General features: G+C 48.5%; 4 protein-coding genes across 4 annotated transcripts in view; 3 read left to right on the forward strand and 1 right to left on the reverse strand.

Annotated features, from left to right (window-relative positions):
• LOC128721709 (RNA-binding protein 24-B-like) overlaps nt 1-18,665 on the forward strand; it is a 41,555-nt gene extending 22,890 nt beyond the window's left edge. Inside the window, exons 2-7 of the mRNA XM_053815489.1 lie at nt 3,749-4,144; nt 4,232-4,358; nt 5,747-5,810; nt 14,484-14,646; nt 14,770-14,857; nt 14,927-18,665. Coding sequence (XP_053671464.1) covers nt 3,893-4,144; nt 4,232-4,358; nt 5,747-5,810; nt 14,484-14,646; nt 14,770-14,857; nt 14,927-15,102 — 870 coding nt within the window. The 5' untranslated portion in view covers nt 3,749-3,892 and the 3' untranslated portion in view covers nt 15,103-18,665. The remainder of the gene's footprint in view (nt 1-3,748; nt 4,145-4,231; nt 4,359-5,746; nt 5,811-14,483; nt 14,647-14,769; nt 14,858-14,926) is intronic.
• A 779-nt stretch (nt 18,666-19,444) lies between these two features.
• On the forward strand, nt 19,445-20,463 carry LOC128728801 (uncharacterized). Its single transcript, XM_053822450.1, has 2 exons — nt 19,445-20,189; nt 20,291-20,463. The coding sequence occupies exons 1-2, from the start codon at nt 19,445-19,447 to the stop codon at nt 20,461-20,463; spliced, it is 918 nt and encodes a 305-aa protein (XP_053678425.1).
• Nucleotides 20,464-20,637: 174 nt separating this feature from the next.
• On the forward strand, nt 20,638-21,101 carry LOC128721498 (uncharacterized). Its single transcript, XM_053815253.1, has 2 exons — nt 20,638-20,719; nt 20,794-21,101. Exons 1-2 carry the CDS (start codon nt 20,638-20,640, stop codon nt 21,099-21,101), a joined length of 390 nt encoding a protein of 129 aa, XP_053671228.1.
• Nucleotides 21,102-21,914: 813 nt separating this feature from the next.
• On the reverse strand, nt 21,915-23,193 carry LOC128728811 (uncharacterized). The gene is made up of 2 exons (XM_053822461.1): nt 23,067-23,193; nt 21,915-22,921 (listed from the first exon to the last, which is right to left on the reverse strand). Exons 1-2 carry the CDS (start codon nt 23,191-23,193, stop codon nt 21,915-21,917), a joined length of 1,134 nt encoding a protein of 377 aa, XP_053678436.1.
• Nucleotides 23,194-24,374: the final 1,181 nt, after the last annotated feature.

Consider the following 24,374-nt stretch of genomic DNA (forward strand, 5'->3'; position numbering starts at 1 on the left):
AATCCATAAATCAGTGGAGCATATTACCCGGGAACGGTTCTCCTCGAATTTGCGAAGAGAATTCCTCCTGCTCGATTATTCGCCCGGCCTGGGGGTGGTTTTGTCGAAGGATAATTGAATTGTTCGATGTTATGTGGACGTACTGGCATTTGGGGCGTCCTGAAAGATGTCGTCTCGTCGGGTCGCTAAATAGGTGTTAGAACACCGCGTGTTGGTGTTGGCAGGGCTTTTGCTCCTTTCCAGTGTCGCGTTGTTCCTTTCACGGGCTAATTCCGGCGTGTTCGCTTCACGAGGGGTCGCTTTCGGGCCGCTTTTATTCGCGTTATCTTCGACTTTTCGCTACATTAATTCGCTGGCTGATTTTTCGAGGTTTGGCCACCGCTTTCGATCCTTCGCACCGCGTCGTCCGTACCGGAAGAATCGTCATCGTCGGATTATAGCCAGCGCGATGACGCCGCCATCACACTGCCCATTTTTTTACCGAAGGCTGCACTTTTCGTCGCTGGCTTTGTCCCGTTCCCAAACGCGCCAACACTAACGAGTGTCATTAAAAATTATTCCCTCATAATGCCGGGGAAGAAACACGTCCCTCCCACCCATAGAACGCTGGCATTTGATTGCGTTTTGAAGGTTATGCAGAGACGTCCCTTCGCACGGATCGCTTAACCGTTGTGATGAAATACAACAATTAAGGCACGTCGGGAGCGGGTACGTTTCGCTTTCGCGGGTGTCTCGGTTTCCTGCGATCGAAATCAAACCTCCTGCCATTGCTGGCGTGGAACGTGTGCGCTGGGAAATCGTCCCTTGGCCACGTTTAGTATGCAACCCGGTTCTGGAACCGGCCGCGCGCAAATGTCGTTCAGTTGTCAGTGATAAGAGTAGCGGACTGTCAGTAGGGAACCGATAGGACCAATGCGAGTGAGAGAGAGAGAAAGAGTCAAGGGAAAAAAGCCTACTAACTCTCCATGGGAGTCTAAAAAAGGACCTTCCCCAGCAGTAGGCTGGCCAGGAGTAGGAAACGCTATTTTTCCTTCTCCCTGGTGTATGGTTTCATAGACGGCTGGTGAAAATCGCGAACTAGCAAGGGGACGCACGCTCTCGCTCTAATGTCCCTGGACTGGACGTGGAAAAAGTGCAATCAATGTGATGAACGTGTTTGGAAATTGTAAACCACCACCAGGCCGCGAACCTGCCGCTGGCGTTGCCTATCTTTCAGGCGCACGGCCAGGACGCGATTCCCGTGGGCTGCTCTCGATTTAGCCCTCTCTTAGTTAGGCCGAGGGTTTCAGGCGGACAATTTAAATGGAAAAAATCGGCCTCGTCCTCGTGTCTTTTTTTTGTGCACGTCCTCAGGGCTTCCCTTTTTTCATCCTCCATTCCATCATAACGCGCCGCAACTGTCAACGGCAGAATGTGGCATGGCGAGAGTGAAACTCCGCGCGCGAGTAATGGACAAGGATGCCAGGGCGATGACAATGTTGACGGGGTACAGCGTCAGGGGTCTGGAATCGGTCTGGAAGCGGTGAAACGAAACCCCCATGCGGGAAGGATGTTGGTGTAGTTTTAAAATAGTTATTAGAACGCGAGCGACAGAAGCCCACAAGGTGTGCTGTGCGCAATCAAGCGTGAAGCCATCCTTGCGGGGCGAAAGTTCAAAACGATTGTTTTTCACTCCCACCGGCGCAAGAGGGGTGTAATTTATGAAGGCGCTCCCTGCCTGACTGAGGCCTCCATATCATTAACACACAAATGCGTTCCAGACCAACGGGTTCCTTCCAGCCCCGGGGCGACAACCAGACGGTACGGAATCGAACACCGATCGGCTCGAAATGTGATTGAAAACGCGAACGCACGCCTTCAAGCGGGGGTAATTGTGTTTTATCGACTGCCACCGGTAGGGGTGCTTGGTTTTAAAACTTACCCTGGCGCATGACAATAAAATTTATGAACTCCCCTTTTGCTACTGCGGATCGGAAAAGGGGTTCCAGTGCTGTTCCAACGTACGGGGTTCGGCCAGGTATAATGTAATATTTGACAACGCGAAAAACGAAGGAAAGCACAACGGCCCTGGCTACCTTGAATTTTGTTCCCCCCGGGGGATGTGTGTGTGTGTGTGTGAATGCGAGTGCCCATTCAATTGCAGGATAGCCATTGTGTTCCTCTGTCGCACGGTTGACCAAACTTTCGGATAGTTTTCGACATCGAGAGCGCGAAACGGGGCTCGTGCAGCTCGAGAACGGAAGTGGAAGGTTACGGGTGCGAAGACTGGGGAACCGGGGCACCGGAAGTGGGTTGGAAGGAAGGGACGCGCGGCCAACCGATCGCTTTGTCGCACACATTGAGCAATGGGCACGCTTTTGGTGGAGAGAAGAAGAAAAAAAAAGCCAGCACCCCAGATACGCTGGAATTGTGGCAGAGCGTTCTCAAGCGTGAAGAGTTAATTTAGCAAACGGGCTTGTGAGGGGTGGGAGGGGGAGGGAGAGGAGGACCGATCAAACCGCGTGGAAGCGACGATCGAGGGCTCCCCCCTCCCTCAACGTTGGCCGTTCTCCAGTGATTGTGCTCGTATCGATTCTGGATCGTTTCGACATCGAACCGTTCCAGGGTTTGTGGATCGCTCGTTTTCACTTGACATGGCGCTGCAGTGTCCGTTGTCTGACAGGACGTTAGCCAGCGGCTAACGGGAGTGCTCAAAAATGAACTGAACAACTCCGAGCTATCACGTTACTCACGTGAAAAAAGAAAAGAAACACCTAACAACCCGAAGTGAAAACCGGTGAAAAATGTTTCCCAGTGGAACACAGCCCTTCAGGGAAAGGGACATTAACACCACACCGTTTCCCAGTGGTGTTCATCGTGATTACGCCGGGCGGAAGTATCGAATTCATAAAGCCAACCACCTTCCGCTGTGGGGCGACGGCAATGGTAGCGTCTCACGGAAAACCCAAAAAAAATAAGAAGCATACACCAGTGGGTTCTCCCTGCTCTTGGAGCAAATACAGAAAAGGTACAAATATTAGGGTGGCACGCGCCCCTGAGTCGTCGGTGCGCATTTCGGAAGCCCTTCCAGTGGCGCTGCAGTTGCAGTTGGGGAGAGGTGAAAAAGAAGGAAAAAAAACCCATAGCCATACGTTGACATTTTACCCATTCAAGCGGCGGACGTCTTACGAGCGTTTTCAAGTAGCGCATGACGGGCCGAGTGGCGAAGAAGTAAAAGGACGAACAACAACAACAACAAAAAAAAACCCTCCACGGGTGGGCAAAACAAACCCCCCAGACCCCTTGAGGCAGTTATGTTGTGGCCATCATTTTCCTGTCTGCCAATGCAACACCGTGTCTCCCGCGTGGGCAGGCTTTTCCTTTCCTGGCAGGCTGGTGGAAAAGTTTCCTGCCTTGTTTGTGCATCGTCCTGTGTTGGGAAGCGCTACAGAGCTGTTTATAATTTATGATCCGGCGGCCGAACCCTTCTAATTCGTGCCGTTTGTTGTCGGCTCGCAGGGGATGGTACCGAATTTCCCGGGACGTGCGTTTGTGCGAGGGTTGGAATGTGAATTTTTAAAGATAAAGTCATTTGCAGTGTCGCACAATGAGAAATCCCGGAGGGTGGACGCTAAACGACTCCCTTTCGTAGCCGTGGGATGTGGCGTAATATTTCTTAATCGTTTCCATCGTGTCGCATCGCTTTGTTTATTAATTAAAATTTTGTTTGCTCTCTCTCTCTCTCTCTGTTCATTTTTCCCTCGCACAGATTCGCCTCCAAAAGGAGCAACTTTTTGGGTGAATTTCGACCCAACCAACCAATCCCAACCGGGTGGGTGCGTGAGCCACAGTTGCAAGGATACAGCAGCAGCGCACAGCAGGTGCTGACAGAGCGGAAAAGCTGGATTACAAAATGCTGATGCAGGTGTCCCCGGATGCGGCCGATGCCGCACTGGCGCTGGTGCAGTCGGGCGGTGGCACGGGCACGACGACGTCCTCACAGAGCGCACAGAAGGACACGACCTGGACGAAGCTGTTCGTGGGCGGTCTGCCGTATCACACCACCGACAAGAGCCTGCGGGAGCACTTCAGCGTGTACGGTGACATCGAGGAAGCGGTTGTGATTACCGACCGCACGACGAACAAGAGCCGCGGTTATGGATTCGTAAGTACACACACACACACACGCCTGACTGGGCGAACTGTTCGCTAATCGTCCTTACGCCATCACGGTTCGCCATCTCTTCCGCAGGTGATTATGGGCGACAGGTTGAGTGCGGAGCGCGCCTGCAAGGAACCGAACCCGATCATCGACGGCCGGAAGGCGAACGTTAATCTCGCGATACTCGGCGCCAAACCGCGCGGCAACGCGTCTCAAGGTGAGCGGCTCGTGTGCCATTAGGAAAATGAATTGCGAAACGCACGCGGCTGCATTTGGCTGTGGGTTTGGCCTTCAGATGCGGCATTAATGTGCCACCGCAGCCGGGAATGCAGCAACCAGGGAGGAGGGCTTTTAGGGAAATGATTCGTGGCAGGATCCGAAGGCAGGACGAAAAGAAAAAAAATCACGGTCTAGACGAACGAGGCCGTAGCAAAACTTTTGCTGTTTAGGGTTTTTTTTAGCGCCGCGAATGCGGTAATTTATGCGCCTTCACCTTAGAGAAGCACGAGCTGAAAGCAAGTTTTCGCGGGAAAACATTATTACCCTTCGATGGGCGCGATGAAAAGCGCCAACAACTCGAGCGAAGGTGTCAATCTTCGCCTTCAGCTAGCGAAGGGAGAGTTTAACAACACCGAAACAACGCCCAATCCCGTGCGAGTGCGAGAACTATTCGCTCACCGCCGTTGAAAACGATGTCCGATTTTCCGGGCTGACGTGTTCCCGCAACCCCCCCCCCCACCGTGCCCCAACCGCGGGGGCCCAACGGGCGTCAGCTGTCAAGTGGAGTTTCGCCGCTTTCGGACGGGAAATCGGCTGTCGCGGGCGAGCAAAGCGAACAAGCGTTGACAGAAGTCGCTGCCAAGCAAAAGGAGCGCACGCCGGTGGGTGGGCGAGTAAACAAATCATTAAAGTAAATCAATTTTTCCACCCACCCGCCAGGGGGGTTTCGGTGCTTTGTGCCGAGGTCAGACCATCCCCCCCCTTTGGGTGGTTGTCGGTCGTAGTGGTGTTGGTGACGGTGAAGTTCCGTCGCTTATTTGCTCGGTTGCATTCGTTGTTTTTCCATCCACTCTTTGTCTGCTACACCCACGTCACCCACACCTTTCCCGTCGTGTGTATTGTTGTGCACTCGACTGTTGCTGCGTAAACATGACGTGTAAAATGGCGCTGGCGCGCGCGTTCACCGCGTCGGATAAGCCTTTTTAGGCGGGTTGCTTTGTGGTATTGATTCCGATTCCGGGCGCCGAATTCATTAGGCAATCCACGTGCAGCGGAGCTGTTGCTCCTCGATGGCCCGATGCAATTTTAATGAGAACTTCCAAGCCCACGGAATGTTGCACCGATTGGTCGTTGTTTTCGCTTCGCTAGCAGCCCCCAAAAAGCACTCCACCCGTAAAACGGGTTGATTTGCGAATGGATTTGTGCGGTTGTATACTTTATTTCGCTAGACACTGGCAGCGACCGGGGTGCTTAAGCACGATTGATTCCCGGCCTTGGGTCTCAAAGCCATCCGGTTTTCGCTTGCCCGATTCGCATTCGTCGGTTCCAATTTTGCTTTATTTATTTATTTGTTTTTTTTTGTGTCTGTGTGCATTCCCTTTGCAGGATTTCCCTTCGCCACGACGGGCTTGCGGACGGCGGGATATCCGGTGATACCGGGACAGTACGGGTAAGTTGCTTTGCTAGCAGTGCGATTTGTTTTTCCTTCTCTTTCTCTCTTTTCTCTCTCTCTCTTTCTCTCTCTATCTCTCTGCTCCTCTACCACCCTCCGTTCCCTATTCACTTCCCCGTTGTTATCGTTCCCGTGCTCAGTCCTTCTCTTTCTCCACTGTTTGTGTGTAGCCAAAATTTGTCCGCCAAATGGCATCTTCAGCAAGGTGTTTCTTTTTTCGTTGTATTAAGGGCAAAGCTCGTGGGCTGAAAATGGAGCCACAAGCATTGGTTGACCTCTTTAAAAAAAATGACACTCCATCATTAGGAGCACAGCGCGAAGGAGACCCTGTTTCGAAATGTTTTGTCTAATAAATAATAACAACTGTTAAGCAGGGTGAATGAAAACTCTGCTTCCTATTTGCTGGGCACAAAAATAGTATTGCGATTTGACGCCATCATGTGATTTGTATTAAGATTTTCACCGCACGTTGTCGTTCACCGGCGAGTGCGGTGGAGTCGATGGAGGCGCCCAGTACTTCACTCGAGTGGGACCATAAATTTCGCCCTACACTTTCTCTCGGGTTTTTTTTTCTGTCAAACGGAATTAAATTATCGTCCACAAGTTGGCCGCTTTCGTGCATACGCGTGCAGTTTCGTGTGCATTACATCACGACACGCCGTACACGCGCGCGCCGTGTCGCGTTGATCGCGATCTTCGTCGCGATCTTGCACGAGCTGGGCGTGTACGCTCCGGGGCCCGCGTCCTATAAATAGCCGGTCGTAGTTTTCCATAGTTTTCTTTCACTTCTTCTCCCGGCCCCCGGGGGTGGTTCTTGCGACATAAAGAAGAAAAGGAAAAAAAGGAAGCGTGATGCGAGATCGAGGGAAAACTTACCGCCCGCTGGTCCCGGGGAGGAGTTTTCCGAGCAAAAATTGGTGCGTACGAGCGCGCCCGGTTGATCAAACGAGCCCTGCTGGTGGAGCTAGTCTCGGCCCGTTAATTAAGCCCCCTGTCACTGGCGCATGTGTCACACGGGTGGAGATTCCTTCCTTAAGCGATCCCGCGATGGGTTGCTAGACTTACTGGCTTCGGGACGCTTCGGGAAAGATTGATTGCGGTTTTTATTTAGAAATGGTTCCCGCTCCCGACACCCAGGGAACTGCGAGTGATGCATGTCGTGCCGCGGCTTACCGACGGGTGACTCGTGAACTTTAACAGTTCCTTCAACTCCGATGGAAATGGGACCGCGCTGTTGGCCGGTGATTATTTTTAGCACGCCCATCCCAACCGGCGGTCGCTATATTGTGCGTAAATGTCGTGTCTCCCTCCGGCTCCCTTACGCGGAGGATCTGTGTGCCCATCGTCGAGAAACGCAATTATCGTGCAAAATCTCTCTTCACGCAGCGCGGCGCGTTCTACTTCCTGTTCTCATGTATACAGCCTATCACTATTACTCTACTCTACCCCTTCTACTCGTGTTTTGCTTGCAGCCCTCGCGTGGCAGGTTGAGCGAGAGCCTTCCAGCGTGCTGGCCGGGTTGTGTTGACCGCCGGCATTTTGGGGCATCCCCAGGCAACGTGAACGACACAGAGGAGGCGCGAATAGGTGGTCATTTACTTCTGTGTTTTTGTTTTTGGTTTTCGATAGCGAGCGAGTGGTTTTGCGTTAGCCGATGTTTTTTTTGCAGTTTCCGTTTTTCTCGTGTTTTCCATTGTTTTTTTTTTCATTTACTTTCTTTCTGTGTTTCTGTTTTCTTTTCAATAGTGTTCCTTTCTTTCTTGTATGTGTTATTATTTGGTTTTTACTGTTAATTCTATTTTGTTGCATACGTTTTTTTTTTCATTAGTTTTGCTCCGGCTCTCTATCACTGTTATATCCTTTTTGGTTTGTTTGTGAGTTTTTCTGCTCTGTTTATTTCAATAGTCGTGTTCATCTTGACGTACATGAGATTGGTTTTGATTGCGTGAGACGAGTTCGTTTGTGTATATTTTAGATGCTCTTCTTTGTTCCCTTCGCCGACCGGGGTGCGGTTACGTTGTTTGATGTGTTTTGTTGGCAATTTTCTGTAAAAAACCGCAACGTAGTTTTTTTTTATTAAAGCATATCTCTCGGTTGACCAGCATATAAGCGAACGCGATCGGGACGTTTTGCTCGCTTGCGTGTGCGCTTTGCGGCACATGAGTTTCCACTGGGTTTCATAAAGCACCCGATTTGATTGTAGATTGATGAACGCATCTCAAGGTGTGAACGTATTCGAGCCTTCTGCATTTCGATTTTGATGTATTTAAGGTTCCGTTTCCCTTCACAACATGGAACCTAGCAGTGGGGGGTTTTTCGTTTATTCTACATTTTCCCTTTTGACATTTTCCTCTATTCTCAACCGAGACACCTTTGCCGCCATCTCTTTTTCTCTCTCTCTCTCTCTCTCTATCAGGTTTTCCGCGCAGTGACGGTAAGCCGTACGTGTTGCATTTCAATGCGCGTCACTCCATGTTCGCTGGGCGCAGTGCCCGTGGAAAGGTAGAGGCGCAAGTGGCGCACAGAGAGATGGGAAGGGACATTCTTTCGGGGGACAATTCATATGACCCACCACACGGTCTTTTTCCCGGACCGCTAGTCACATGTTTCCCGCAACGTGCACCCATCGTCATCGTCGTCGTTGTCGTCGCGATATTTATTTCTGCGCTCTCGAGGTGAGAAGTGCGTTCTGGTGTGTGTTCGTGTGCAATCGATTTCATTTTATAGTGTGTGCCGGTGTCCTCTCTCTCTGTCTCTCTATTTCTCTCTCTCTCTCTCTCTCTTTCTCTCTGTTTTTCCTCCCAACCACCCCCTGAATTTGTGCCCGTGTGCGTTTGGTTGTGTGGCGTGCGCGTGTGTGTTTTTGGTTGTGTCAGTGTTTTCTCATTTTGTTTTCTTTGGCGTTCCACTTCCTCCTGTGTTGCAGTGGTTGTATGTTTATTGTTGTTTTTCCTTTTTTGTAATCGGTTCGAGGTTACATCTAGCTCCAAAACAGACTCATAGCAAATGCAAACGAATATATATTTACAAAAAAAAGCCCGGAGATTGTCGAGCAGCGCGCGAACGTGGAAGCGACCAGATGATTCACATTTCACCCTGTAACGGGGCCATGGTCTATTTAACATGGCTTTTCGACCACAGTTGGTCGGACGTCGGTCTGTGACGTCCATCCGTGTGCGATATTTATGTGAATGCCTCCGTTTTGGAGTGGAATCGCCATGAGGTTTTTTGCTTCTGCTGCTGCCAACCCGAAGCGGTTCGCCACGCGGAACCGAAACATTATTTTGATTGGGGCAAAATAAAACGTAAAATTTTGGCCGCTCGTTGTTTTTCACTGCAATTGCTTTCCCGCCCTCTCACCTACTCCCTTACAGCCGTCCGGTCTACAGTCCTCACCGGTCTCTTTTTAGCCATCACCGTGTCCTAACGTTCGCGGTCGCGTTACGCAGGTGCGCCCGGAATTCGTTTGCATTCTGATGAGATCGGATTTTGATCGCGCCCGGTGCCCTCAGTCGCGGTGAAATATGGCATTAAATTTACGAATGTGGAAGTCACCTGTTTTATATATTTTTTTTTTGCGTTTGCATTTGCGCCTCGAACGCTGCGCAAGGAGGTGAAATTGGCTTTCACAAATTATTATTACTCCGCGCGCTGATCTAGGCTGATGGCTGATGAAAACTTCGAAATGGTGTGCACCTACCCGTTAACGGGTGCTTTTTCGTTTGGGGGTGATAAAGCTAATCTCGTTTGTAACGCCGCTGATTGGACACGGCCAGTTGTGTGGGGGTGTGTGGTTCATCGCGCTGTTGGTTATCTGGTTCACAAGCACCTCCCTTTCACAAATGGCGTAGGTGTGAACCACTTGATGATAAATAATAATAAAAAAATGGTTCGATCCTCAACGAATGTGAAAAACCTGGGGTGGGGGCTTCTTCACAAATTTCAAACCGGAATGGTTCGGCGATCGCGCATCATAGGAAGTGGATTGAATTGCTTTCTCGTTCTCGAATCTATAAATTATCCTCCCCAAGATGCAGCGTGCGCTAGAGTGTGCCCCTAGCGGGAAATGCATTACGAGGAACAGCTCTCGACAGCTGCTCCATAATCTGCCGCTGATGCCTTTCGAATTAACGGCGAAATCCGCCCGATGGTGGATAAAAGCCGCGTTCGCGTTTAATGTGTTTTATATGGTTTGTTTTACTTAGCCAAAGCTGCGCTAGAATCGTGCTCTAGAGCCGTGATTTTGTTACATTTTCTCTCTCTCTCATTCTGGCGCGTTTCAGTAAGCGCAATTCGCAAACAGCGATCGGACGCCAATTGTGTGATATTCGACAAGAGTTGCCGATCTTGCCACCGCTCACGTGAATGACATCTCCATAAATAGCTCCCATGGATGGGTTTGCAAATGGAGGCGATATCTACGCGTGTACGGTCGTATTTAGTCGCTAGCTAGTAAAAGGGACAAATATGCATCATTTCCGCTGATGGTTCGTCTACTTTTTGCAGCTTCAATCGCTGAGTGTATGTGTCGCTCTCGCTTTGTTGTATTTCGGTTTGAGTTTTGTTTTAAGTAAATGTTTAATTGCAAAGATAGTTGAAACAAATGTGATGTGCTTCTTGCTCTGCTGTTATGTAAGCCTCTCTATGGTGTTTGGTTTTTCATATTCGTTTGGAATCGCAAGCATGTAGCGGGTGATTTTGTTTTTAAAACAATAGTTGAGCACAAACGCAAAATTTCAATCATCAAGATGTATGATCTATGATCGAAATTTACAAATAGGAGTTCTCTGAAACGTTTGGTCTCCAAATATAGAATACAGCGACATACTACGCATAGAGTTTTGTTTCTTCATGGATTTTGTAACAGATTTTTTTAAGGATTACCATGTGTTGAAAGATATAAATGACAAAACATCGTGACAAGTTTTCCTTTGATGTGAAGCTGCTTTCTTCACAGATTTATTTTTAAGCATATACGACCGAAAAATAAATCCTTTGAGCACATTAGAAAACGATCAGCTGCCCCACAGGCCGAGGGTGCTTTTTTGTGTCGGCAATGAGAAGCTATTGTTCAACACGGTGCCACAGATTGACAAAGTATGCTGACGAGAAAAAGGAAGGTGCTTTCCATCACCGGCACTCAGTCCCTTGACGTCAAACGGTGGCGTTGACGGAAGCGACTCTTTCGTCGTGGAACGTGATATTTTCCGGCGATCATCCGATGTCCACTTAGGCACAGGATCGAGCACTGTACCTAGTTACCGAACAATGTCATCGAGCAGAGGATGTTCAGCGGCTCGCTAGCGTAGCTTTTATGTTCAAAAATAAACCGCCTAAGAAATGACTCGCGCCTGAGTCACCGATAGGGCTTCGTGTCAGCCCAAAGGAGCAATCGAGAATGTGATTAAGTGCCGCTGCAGCACGGGCGGTCATAATTGCCACTGGTGTGTCTCATCGAACGAGCGCAATCTGTAATCTACATGCTCGCTCAGCAACGTCCGAAGGGACAACTCACCCAAGGAGGGTGGCATTCATTGGCCCCATCGAACGTTCGTGCTCGAACACGGACTGCTTTCGAAAGCGGGACATTAGCGATGGGCAGCAATAAACGTAAAGCGACCGTCCTTCTGCCGCTGCGCCTCGGTTTCCCAAAATTGCGGGATCGCACCCCGGGTGTAAGATGGGTATATTAATGGATGTATTAATCAATTTTCCGTATATGTTACCACCACCGGTTGCCAACGGTAACGCAACACGGACACGTCGCAACAGCGATTACACTCCGGGCGATTTTTATCGAATTAATGTAATTGCTGCATTTATTTCGATTTACGTAATTGCGCCGTCCAAGCCGCTATTTTTCCGCCGCTTTGGGGTGGGCTTGGTTGCGATGGTAGCGTTGCTCGTTCCACGGTTGGAAAAATTCAAATGTCAATCCGCACCACTACCATGGAGGTAGTGGTATTGCGGTGTGAAGAGGACACACGCGTGAAGCCGGTCTTCATCATGGTGACACACGAGTTGGAACCGTCCTCTGTACGATCAAACGGTTCTAAGGGTTTTTTTTTGGGGACAAGCACCGATACGGCGAGGTGCTCGTTGATAGATCCCAAGAAGAAGTAGACAGCGGGTAAAAAAAGAACACCTAGACACGCTCTTCGCTAAGGAGCGCAGTTTGAGCGGCGTTTTCTAAAAATATAAATAAATATAGCTTCTTTCCTTTCCTGCTAAACCACTCTAAGCCCTCGTCATTGGCTCGGGAGTACGGTCTTCCTGAAATGTCCGAACCGGTGGAGTGGGAGATCACCGATCCACCTCGTTGCTGCAACGTTGCTGCAGTCCGAGATGAAGCCGTACATTTTCCCGGTGCACGATCGTTGTCGCCGACAACGTGGGCCTTCTCATCAACGTGCTCTAAAGGGCTGCGAGCACTCTGCGACGGTGGGACGATGTTTTGGGCAGCTACGGGAGCCGAGAGGTGGTTTATTTTTAGAAATGTCCCATTGGGGAACGTCTTCTGCGGGATGTGCCGGTTGGAATGTCGCTCGATCGAGCTGTAGAACGAGCATGGTTGAGTTTGGTGGATCGGCTATGACTTAAGGTGAAATTACTACGACACCGCCGCCGGTTTGTCGCTCGAGGGCTTCGAGAACGAAAATAAAGGGGTTTGAGCTTGCGCTGGGGTTGCGGAAAAATAACAGCGGAAAATAGGAACAGCGGCTCGTAATAGGGATGTGGAGGATTTATATTGTTAAATTTTATTCTTGAAATGTAAGAGAATTTATATGACACGTCGTTGTGGATTTTCTTCGTTACCTTTGGCTATCGGGGTAGTGTGACAATCACCAGAGGGCGATTAATATCACTCCCTGGGTTGGTCGAGAATGGGAAAGGGTTACAATTCGTCCACGCGCGCTGGCCTTTGTTCGTCGACAGTTGAAGGCCGGCTGAGTAAAAACATGACTATCAAAACACAACTGAGCGTGGTATAATTGCGGGGCTAAAAGAAACATGAGCTCATTCTATCACACATACGATCACGTTTGATAAATTGAAATAAAATGATTTGTCATCATATTCTTTTTCTATTACTAACTAACGATAGACTGGTGTTTTTGCAATATTAACGCAATAGTTTCAGTTTCATTATTGTTTGGTATGATCGTTAAGAACCCCTTTTAAGTTTGATCGACGGGTAGTCAAATGTAGTCTGCTGATTAATTGCCTACTGAATATGTATTGCCTACTGAATATGTTTTTCCACTATTTTAATCCAGCGCTCGATCGCGACACAAGATGGCCGTTCACGTTCGATTTTTCCGCCTGGTTGGTTCCACCGGTGTCTGTGTGTATGTGTATGTGTCACAAAGAGAGAGAGAGAGAAAGAAAGAGAGACAGGCGAATACAACACGCATTACCTGGGGAGAACGGTTCGGTCGGTCGACTCTCGCAAAATGCGATCGCGATCGCGATCGCTCATCTCACGCGAGAAAGAACGGTGGGCGGTAACGATGCTAAAATGGCGCCGATGACAATCACGGCCCCAGCATGGCACCCACCCTAAGCACACTTACGTGGCCGTGTTTTTTTTTCAATCGATTTTTATCTCAATTCCACCACAGCCAACCGAGCGACACAAGCGGTGTTGTTGATGGCTGCGACACCTCGGTTGCGAAGGCGGATCCTATTTTTGACTGGCCCCGGGCTCATTCCGCAGCAACACGAGCGCACGGGCCGTTACGATCAATATTTGTAACGAATGGTCGCAGATGGCGATGGCGGATAGGGGGGTCCGTGTCAGCTTTGGCCGCCTTCGAACACAGCAAGGGTGCGTTATCTGTCAGAAGATGTTTTGCAGCCCCATTTAATCTTCAACCCCGCACGTTACACTCTTGCAAGCGTGGTGGACCTTCTTCTTTTCTTGGTACGCCTGTGTGAAGACATATGAAAATGGGGTTTTGAGGGTGGATTTTTGTTCGCGTGTGTGACGTTAGTTTAACCTGTGGTGTTTAGTGTGTTCATTATATTATTTTGTTTTATTTCGTATCTTATTTTTCGCCTAAAATTTTTCACCTTTATGAGTGCTCTTGGGTACGCAAACTTTGGATTTATTTTTTTTATATATTTGGCCCCTCTATACACTATTTAAGCATTGCGGTATGCGTCCTTTGATGCGTTGCATTTGATGGGTTTTTTTTAGTTTTCTTGCGTTCCCTTTTCTTCTTTTGTTTTTTAGTTTTGGTTTAACAACTTTTTGGATCTATTTCCCACCATTATTGAATTATTTTCCCTTATATTTGTTTTTATTTTCCTTACTTTTGTTTATCTGTTTACTTTTCAATTTATTTTTGAAAACTAATCGAGTCGTGTCGTGTTTCCGTTGATGTTGCTGTTGTTTGGCGTTTGGCAAATATTTTGTTTGTTGATGTTGTTGTTGTTGATGTTGCTGTTTATTGTTGTTTATTGTTGTTGCTGTTGGTTGCAGTGTACGGCGTCCGAGGATGCGCGTGTTACGATCGGTGTTGCTAAAATTGTTTTTTTTTTCTTCTCTTTCTCATCTCTCTTCTTTCTCTTTCTTTTTTTTTTGCATTTTCTCTCTTTTTCTATGTCCGTTTCTCACCCGTTCTCTCTTTGAACGCCCATCTGGCATTTGGTTTTATCTGCCTGCAGAGTGCCACCGTCGTACATCTACGGAGCACCGTACCTCGGTACGGCGGCCGGTTCGACAGGAGCCGCAGCCGCGACCGCCTCCGGATTGGTACCGATCCCTGCCACCCAACTGTCGCACGCAGCCGCCATCGCTGCCGCCACTAGTCAATTCTACGAGTATCAGGTAAGGGACTCGGTGACGTCACAAGCCACGTGCTGGAATCGGTTGGTGTAACAATTTTCTTTTCTCCATTTGTTCACACGCTATCGTGCCCGCGTTTGCTCGGACCGGAAAATGATCCTGCAGAATGCGGTAGCAGCCGCCGCAGCCGCCCCATATCCGGGCCAGTACAGTGCAGGATTTGACGCGTATCCGTACGCATCCGGTGCCTCAGGTATGTGTGTTTGCGCGTGAAATCAAAAGGACCACTTTAACATGTAGCTTTTCTTGTGTTCCCCAGCAGCAGCCGGAGCAGCGGCCGCCGCCGCACAGTACATGGCTGGCCCGTACACGTACGCCACGTTGCCGCAGGCTGGAGCCGCGGCCGCCGCAGCCGCCGCTGCGGCCGGTGCATTTCCCGGCCTGTCGCCCTACCAGAACGCGACCGGTGCTTCGCTCCAGGAGGCTAGACTGCAATAATATTTACTACCCCAAGCGCTGATGCTGTCGCTCCTGGACGGTGTCGGTGCCGGCGACGATAAGCGATCCTAGACGCGGGATGTTTTAGGCAGCCAAAACCAGAATTAGGGCACCAGTAGTAGCAGCAGCAGCGGCAGCAGGGAGAGCGAAATTGGAGCACGTGAAGGGATTTCATTTTAGTTAGCCGGGATAGTTTTAAAAATGCCACCGCTCATGGCGTGGCGTACGTACGTACTAAATGCAAATAGTATCGGTTAAGTAAAACAAATGCGGCGCAGCGGTAAGGGCGGAAGCCGTTATCAATCAATCAATTATTAATGCCACCTCCCACCCTACCACTATCACCTGTCCGGATCAGAGCTCATGTTATCGGAATTCGCACATAATCAAGCACACATACACCCCCACGATGGTCTGTCTGAGGATTGTCGGATATCTTCACGCAGCTGTAACACCCTGTGAAGGAGGGGTTCGCCGTGAGCGAAATGCAAGGTTAAAAACTAAAAAGCAAAACATAGAAAGCAAAAACCCAAACAAAGCAAAATATGAAATTCTACTCTATTTATTATACACTAGTTTTAAAAACGTACCGTAGAAAGCGCGACAGAGGCGCGGTTGTAGCAGGTAGCACGTAACTGGAAGGAGAAAATAAATACATTATTTACTTATATACCTAGGCGGTAAGCATTGACTAGCGACCGAACCGGAGGCATCACACAGGCAGAACCAATATCTAGTACTTGACGAAAGCTCAATTCTTGTTGTCCTGCGCGCGTGGGAAGGCGTCGGCAGCTTCACCGATACTCATAGTACGTGTAAGGAAGCGGACCCGATAGACGGCCGGCAGGATGCTGAATATCGGCGTGATGCGCGCGGTCCAAACCATCGCATCGGTCACGTCGAGCGTGCGCGACGGACCTGTGTGGACTGATTTTTGCAATAATTGTTTTTCGCGGTAGTTTGTTGGCGGCGAAGGTGTACGGAGCTGGCAGCAGGTGGCGAACGACTCACCGTCCACCAGGACGACGGTTGAGCTCGCCGTTCAAAGCAATACCAACGTGTAGCGACGTCTTAGTCCCACCGAGCAGGGCAGTCCAGAGGCACCCGACAGAGGGCAGTAGAAGTAGATCATCGAGACCGAGACCGAGAGATTCACGGGGAGCGATTTATCGTAGGTTGCGCGTTTTGGGGCACTCAACGGGCAGCTTTCTTACGGCAGTGCGTCCGCGAGATTGTGGGCATCGAAAGGACATGCGTTAGCTTGATAATCAAACCGCCCGACGCTCTCGCGCAATGGGAAGTCGTCTTTTCCCGCGGGCGAAAGCAGCAGAAGAATGAAATTCTAGTCAAATGAGGTTTTTCGTTTGCCCTGCGGTAGCGGTATATTTATTTTGTTGCCTAGGTTGTGTTAACAAGTGCATCATAATTTGACGCATCCGCAACCATTGAGTGTGGAAAAGGATGCTCGATCCGTTTTCCGATCAAAGAGGGTTTTTGTTGTGTCTCTTGTTTTCTTTTTCAATCCTGCTCACCTGAAGCATTTCTAACAGGAACCACAAAGTGTTATTTGGACACTGTTGCACAGGACTCCTCGGAAAATTAGCGTTCCCTCCCGACCTCTGGTGCCACCCGCGAATCCGTGACGGAGTGTTTAGTCCCTCACACGAACAGCCGCGACAGTCACAAAATTGTAACCTCAAAACCGCCGATGAAAGTTAACCTGTATACATGTAGCTGGCGCAGGATGTCCTGTGGCGTTCGGTAGCTCGAACTAGTAGTAGGTAGCCAGCAGGTGTCGCAATCCGGACGAATTTTACCAATTTTACCGCGTTAAAGAGCGCACGGGGGAACGCAATTAGAAAGCACACAGCGCGAGAAACGGGCCGATGGGGGTGAGAAATTGTGCCTTCGAACAAAGTGACGTTACATGGAGGAGGAAGACGCAAGCGATGAACCTGCACAGGAAATCAGACGGCGCAGCTAACCGAACGCCTTGGCGCTATTTTAACGTACCGAACCCGTGTGCTGGTGTGTGCGCGTCAGGTGCAACCGAGAGGGAACGAACAGGCACACCACGATGCCAAATAGTGGTGCACATTTGCGTTGCATCACGCACTCGAACAATCGGTGACAATATCCATCTGAGCGGGAACACAATTGAAGGGCAGGCGCGAGGGCCAGAGATAGTGAAACGGAACTGGAGAAGCGAACAAAAAAAAATAATAATAAAAGAAACACCCATCCCAGATAGAGATTTCATGCCAGTTTAGCTCTTTACGCAGCACGTACAGCACTTTCACACTCGTTAACAAAGTTTATATGATAGAGCGAATTGAAGAAGCGCTGGTGGAAGCGCTAGCGACCAGCTGCAGGCCAACCCGCGAGGCAGGAGCGTGATCCTAGTGATAACCCATTAGCCGGCAGGACACGTGGCAATGGTTGTTTGCGTGTGTGGATTTATTCGACGCATAAGAGAACCCGGTTCTGATGTGGCCAGACCTGAATGTTACCATCTCCGACCGGTGACGGCACGCCGTGGAAATGGAAACGGTAAAATCAGCATAAAACCGGAAAGCTGTATAAAGGATACGAAGGGTTGGATGGCGATTTTTGTTTTAAAAAGCAATGACCAAACGAACGAGTTAAGCGCACGTGGGATGGGGCAGAAAACCATCATTTCATCTACATTGTAAAAAGAAGAAAGTAAAATTACGAAGAGCAAAAAACCAATGGTCGCTATTACGGGGCAAAGGGGGCGAACGCCGCGTTTCATTATTGCAATCGAGCACGATCGTTTGGGGCGAAGGGCGCGCGGATGTAGATGTTAAGTTTAAATTATTTATACACAGTCATGGTGGTGTTGGCTTTATAGGCCGAGCGAAGGTGGTGCACGTTCGTAAACGAATCTCATGCAATTGGTACGGCGATGATCCCGTGTTCGTGTCCCTTGCCGGCACGTGACAGTCGGACAGGATGTAGTTTGTAAGGACCACACGACCAGCAAGGACGAGCTGGCGGGGAAGGAACCAAAAAAAAAACAATAAACGGCCGGCCACCGTTTCCGTGATTCGATCATTGCTTCGGGACATCACGTATCAGCCTGAGGTGGCAAGAGATCGGTACGGCACGAGACGTTCGCACCGCACAGAATATTTGCAAAAACAAAAGCAAACAAACAAACAAACAAAAGGAAAAAGCTGGGGAAATCAATTAACGGTTACGGTAAGCATATTTTAACGACGATTATTAACAACACATTAATTCTTATTACCAATTGGAACCAAAAACAAAAACGTACACGTACACTTACCCCACCCACACATTCACACACACACACACGCATACACTCGTACACCAAACATAATTGCAAAAGGATACGGTGAAAGAATAAACAGCAATCGAGGGAGAGATAGAGCGAAGGTGAAAGAAATAGGATTGGTAGAATGTTTAAGCACTTACCGGCCGGCAAAACGCGCCCCCGGATATCATGGAGAAGACATCAGCATACTTAAATGGGAGGGAATATAACAAACGAAAATGAAGGATACTTTACAGATTAGAAGCTATACTTATATATACATATAAATATATATATTTAAAAAATATAAGAATATTGAATAAAACTGTCAAGTGTATTGTTTGAGTTGTTTGAAAAGAAAATCCATGCTCCTTGCTGTCCAGAGAATGTTGCTGCACGATCAGATGGATGCTGAGCGTTACTGTACCCTTGTTTAATGTGTTGAGAGCTGGGTAGATTTAGAAAAACGCACAGCTGCGTCATGGGCGGGACTTACGATGAAATTAATAAAGCGAGACGGGCAGCAGGGTAGCGTTCATTAGCGCTTCGAAGACCTCCTGCGGGTGAGGTCAACGGAAGTGACCCGTGCCCGATGAATTCGTGACCCGTGCAGGTAAAGGAATTTTGAAAATTGATGCCCAAAGGAGCTCCTGGGTATCATCAGACTCGATCAGCTAATGCACCTGCCGATCGACTGGCAAGTAAGGTATATAACATAGCTGGTTCAGGCTTCGCAGTCGTCAGTTGATCGTGGAATATTGCGAACGCAGGAGTGTTTGTTTTTTTAGTGAGCTTTCAGCATGAATCTGCGCTTGATCGTTTGTTTCGGGACGTTGATGCAGCTCGTGGCGGGTTATGTAATCGTGAACCGCGAACTTGGTTAGTAGTAGTGTGCCTTTTTTTTGCGATCTCAATTATCGTGACCTAACCGTTGAATTTCCTGCAGAGTCCTTCGATGAGTCCGACTCGTACACGGAGAGTGACCTCGCGGAGACGGGCGCATACGACAAACAGCTGCTGCAATTGTACTACTTGGTGCAGGTCATGCGTTCGTACCATCGTCCGATCTACCAGGAACCGACGACTATCCTTAGCAACCTGATCGATCGGCTAGTAAAAGCGGGTTTGCGGGATGAACTCGAACGACTTCTGTCGGGTGTCGACGGTTTTGAGGAGGTGTTCAACATTGGCGAGTACGCTGAACGGGATCCAATCAAGGAACAGTTGGCCAACGATTTCCGGCTGCTTTTCCCGATCGTCGTGCGAACTTTGGGTGGCCTGCAAGTTGGTGATGCGATCGAGGGCCCGCTCCAAAGCAAGCTGCGTGACGTGTTTAATGATTTCCAGTCACTTCTGGCAAGCATGATGCACTCGGAAAGCTCCGTAATTCAGGACATTGAAAAGTTGCCGCAAGCTGCGAGCGATCGGGCGCGAAAATACCAGTCGCGAGGTCCTGGAACACAACGTACTGCACCGGTCGTGGAGGAAACGGTGTATACGACGGAAATGCCTGCCGCCTTGTACAGAGCCGATGCAAATGACTACGATTTGGAAGATGAACGAGCTTCACCGATCGTCCTAGAAGCCGCTCAGGACGTTGATAAAAACATGGAGACTGAAAAGCTGTTGCAGTTTTTCCCAGACGGCAGTGACGCAAAATACGAGCTAAGTCTAGGGCCGGATCTATTGTCACAAGAGCGCGATTCTGACGAGACGGACGACGACACGGAGGTGATCGTGTTGACGGAGGACGCAAATCTAGTGAAAAATTCCCTGCAATCCGTAGAAGGTAGGAACGAGTTAATTGCACTGTCATATGGGGTGGTTCGCCAGAAGAACGGTAATATTTACAGCGGGTTGGGTTTTTTTCTGTTTCACCCTCCATTGCAGGTAGCGGACCGATGGCAGTGTTAGTGAAGGATCCGGAAATGGCCGCACTGATACCACACATTATCGAACAGCTACGCATGGAAAACGTGACGCCGGAGGAAAAGGCAACGCTGGCAGAAATCTTCGACGACCTGTGGCCGCTGATGGAGGCCGAGGCAACCCGAAAGCAGTAGAAGCAACTGCACCACTGTTATTGTTTTTAAGCGACGCACGGAGGCTCTTTTTTATGCCGGCGAATGGAATCCGACATTTACCTGCCTTTTTGGCTTTGTGAACTGTTCATCTAAGTTCCATCAGTTACGAACGAGAAGCGGTAGAACGAGGATCACAGCTTCCACAGGACGAAAATGAAAGTGTTGTTCAACGTTTTTTTGCTGCTTTTGGTGTTTTTGGCAGCGACCGGAAGCAGTCCCTTGTTTTCGCGGAAATGTAATGGAGGCTTAGAAGAATACATTTTGTTTTCGAGACTTCTATCCTTATTCTTTTTAATTTCAACGTAACAGTGGGAGATTGGAGAGATCCTTGGTCTGCTGTGGCATATCGCGAGCGGTTGCAGAGCTGGGGCCTCTATCCGAAGGTGTTTCGCTACGGGACGACGAATCACCGTAAGCCTCTGTCGGATCTGAAGCGAGCAGAACTGAACTGGCTTACGCGTATCGTTAGGGATAATGAGGAGGTGCAGGATAATGGACGTGTATGGACGGCTTCTGGTGAAAGTATCGAACGGGATCGACAGTACGAACGATTTAAGGAGAAACACTTTCAGAAAATGGAGCAGGATGCTATGGAGGTCCTATGGCGGTATCGTTGAAGTTATTGGAATTGTCGGAAATCATTGTACAAAGCAAGAAGAGCAAAAGCGGTTTCATTTTAGATTTAAAAAATGTTTAATAAATTTAACTGTATAGAAAAAAGCGAAGCAAATTGTGGATGAATTGAAATAGTTTGAGTTTAAATTATAAAATAGCCGTTGTCGTTGTTCCATTTGTTTCAATTCATTCATTCATTCAATTCAATTTTCATTTGTTGTCGAGTTGTTTCAAATTCCTTCTTCCTATCTTCCTATATATATTTCTGACTTGCGAAATTGATCTTTTCTTCTCTTCTTGGGAAATCGATTTGAATCTCGATCGATGATCGATGATTTTTCGATCATTTAAAACTTCGATTATAATTGACGATCAAATAATTGAATTGAATGCATAATTATGAATTTTTCAATTGAAAAATAAAATAAATAATTAAAATAAATAATTAAAATTAACATTAATAAAACATTAATAAAATGAATAAAAATAGAAATTTCTTGATTTGATATCGTTTTCTGTACAGATTTCTTTTATTTGTAAAGCCTCTATTCAATTGTTTTAATAACACTTACAATTTATTCCTCGTCATATTGCACCTATGCTTAAAGTATGAATTTATGTACACTTGCTTAACAAAATTAACTACTAACATGCTAGCCTATAGTACAACAACTGTACGAATGGACGCAATCGTAGGCTTACTTTTAATAACACTGGCGAACTCGAAGCTACGCTCTACATATGCTTCCCAGGTCCGCAACGTGCACCCTGACTTTGACTCTTCGTTGGCGCTCTTGGCTATGCTTCTGAACCCCTTAATAGTCCTCGTAGCTGCTATGTACGGATGACGAGATCCTCCGATGTGCTAAATTGTGCTGCTGTTTCCGCCGCTGCTCCTGAGTAGCTCTATGCCGCGCAGCCAACAACAGCAGCTCATTGAACGATGGATTCTCTAAATCGTGCGTATTTGCTGTGAACAGTCCGGGCCTAATATGACCCAAGTCTAGCTCATTCCCAGCCTCATCATCGTCATCATCATCGTCGTCGTCATCGTCGTCATCATCATCATCATCACCCAGGACACCCAAATATTCGGCTTCGTCATCCAAGTACTCGGATGAATCCTCCTCCAGCAGAGCGCGCTCGTGTTCATCTTCTTCCTCTTCGTCATCCTCCTCAAGGCTGGGATTACCGATCTGCGCTTGAATGGCGGCAAGAATTTTCGCCTCCATCTCGGGGTCATCCTCTTCCTCAACGGCGTTGTTGATTCGCTTCGGATGCTGGATGATGGAGCGCTTGAATCGAGGCAGCTCTATCGTCACACGGATCGCGTTGGGAGAAAGCTGCCTAGCATGCCCATCGGTGCTTTGGAGACGATCAGATCGACGGGGTTTCACAAGCTTTCGTCGTTCCAATGGAGCTGACTTTGCTTTGCGGAGGTAGTACTTCCGTACGATCGCCGCAGCCATGTCTAGGACTCGCTCGGAGGAAGCTTTTTCGAAGCCACGAGAGACTGGCGCAACCGTGGACGTTTTGAACACCTTCGAAATGGAGTTGTGCTTGATTTCGTTGTTTGATTCGTGCCGAATGGCGGTCGGGGCGTTGCGTATTTCGGGAGAGGCCAGAAGCGCCCCCAAAATTGCATTTCGCTGTTGGCCTCGATGACGATGGGCCTCCTCCACGATCAACTCCCAGATGCTGCCGTAAATGTGCTCGAATGCATCGCGTTCCAGGGGCGAAAGAGTGTCCATTCGCACGTGGCTGATAACGTTCGGAAGTAACTGGAGCACTGCAAGCTCGTCCAATGCACTCATCGATAGATCTAGAGAAAGAAGAAAGAAGAACCTATTAGATTTGAATAACGCCCATTTTTATCATTCAAAATTGCTCCAACTGTGCGGAAACTTTTGCAGTTATTTTCCGATCATCATTTGTAGATCTCAACTCTAAAGGTCGTGATGCGTTACCTTTGGATGTGAAGATTTTTCCTTCCGCGGCCAGACGCATCCGGAAACCGTGTAGCACTTGCAGAGCTGCCTCATCTGATTCGGAGGAGATTTGCTGATCTATCGCATAACCGGAAACAGCCACCATTACCCAGGAACAACACAAAAACGCCACTGAACGGGAGAACACACTTTTTAGCATCATTTTTAATCGCTTCGATCATGCACTTGAACTCCGTACAAACTTTTCTTGGGCTGCTTTACGGAATGTATTTCAGAAACGTTGGTTCATTCCGACGAACTTCGTGCATATATTCGCTTCGTAACAGGACGCTAGCTCGAGTGCAACTGATAGTGGTGCGATCGAAAGCAACCATTCTTATTTATCCCTGGCTGGAGTTAGATCACAATTCCTACCCTATTCTCTGCGTTCAACGGCAAGACGCCGCAAGCAAACACGAGCGCTCTAATTGAGGAGCCACGGCGAAGGATATGTCGCATGTACTCGTCCATCTCGTTCCGTGCGTATTTGCCATTTCGTTTTCGCTCACCGCCGACGGGATGTCGCCTCGATGGAAGACGGCGACAGGCTCCAACCCGGAGAAGCAGCCGTCTGCTGCCTCGAGGTACGGGTAAATGGGCAGAGCTTCATTGCCAGTGAAAGTGGCCATCGGATGTACGATCCTCGTGTGCCCGGAAATGGACGGGGCGCCGGGTGCGATAGGACGACGCTCGATCCGGGACCGACTTCCTGTTTCGAACAGACAGGACACCAGGAGCGGGAGGAAAATCAACACAACAACCACACCATGCTATCGGTGGTCTCACTTTTTATGGGTTGAACAAATAAAAACGGCAGGAGACTGGGGTTCGATACAGCGTCGAACAGGATCGACCGACGTTTGCATTTCTCGATCGCTCGTAAAACCGGTTCACTGGGCGCTAATGGCGCTAAAAGCCATTTCCCTCGATGGTTGGTAACGGACTAGACGGTCGCCGTTTTCTAGGGACAGCAGGACAAAAAAGGGTAGCTAACCACGCAAATAAGCATGAACGATGGCTGGGAATATCCTTGTGGACCGTGATCTGTGACGATCGCTAGGTATTGTTGGAATAGAGCTCATACAAATGTATAAATGTTGCACAAGTTGCTAGACAGGCTAGATAAAAGTACAATATCTATTTCAAATAAGAGACCTTTTATATTTTTTTTGAGTTTTTAATAAATAATATCATCGAATAAATAAGCAAAATGAATAATAAACCCGTACTGTAATAAACCCGTTCTGCTAGTCATCTATACATATTTTAATCCATATATTTTTGTCT

Source organism: Anopheles nili, chromosome 2 (genome assembly GCF_943737925.1).
Source record: "Anopheles nili chromosome 2, idAnoNiliSN_F5_01, whole genome shotgun sequence".
NCBI classification, from domain to species: Eukaryota; Metazoa; Arthropoda; class Insecta; order Diptera; family Culicidae; genus Anopheles; species Anopheles nili.

Bases quoted from the DNA above. Each gene is read 5' to 3' on its own strand.
- LOC128728801 (XM_053822450.1), top strand. From the start codon at position 19,445: ATGCGTTCGTACCATCGTCCGATCTACCAGGAACCGACGACTATCCTT. The intron at 20,190-20,290 runs GTAGGAACGAGT...CCTCCATTGCAG, and splicing joins TTCCCTGCAATCCGTAGAAG to GTAGCGGACCGATGGCAGTG.
- LOC128721498 (XM_053815253.1), top strand. From the start codon at position 20,638: ATGAAAGTGTTGTTCAACGTTTTTTTGCTGCTTTTGGTGTTTTTGGCA. The intron at 20,720-20,793 runs GTAATGGAGGCT...TCAACGTAACAG, and splicing joins TCCCTTGTTTTCGCGGAAAT to TGGGAGATTGGAGAGATCCT.
- LOC128728811 (XM_053822461.1), bottom strand. From the start codon at position 23,193: ATGGTGGCTGTTTCCGGTTATGCGATAGATCAGCAAATCTCCTCCGAA. The intron at 22,922-23,066 runs GTAACGCATCAC...TTCTTTCTCTAG, and splicing joins AAAAATCTTCACATCCAAAG to ATCTATCGATGAGTGCATTG.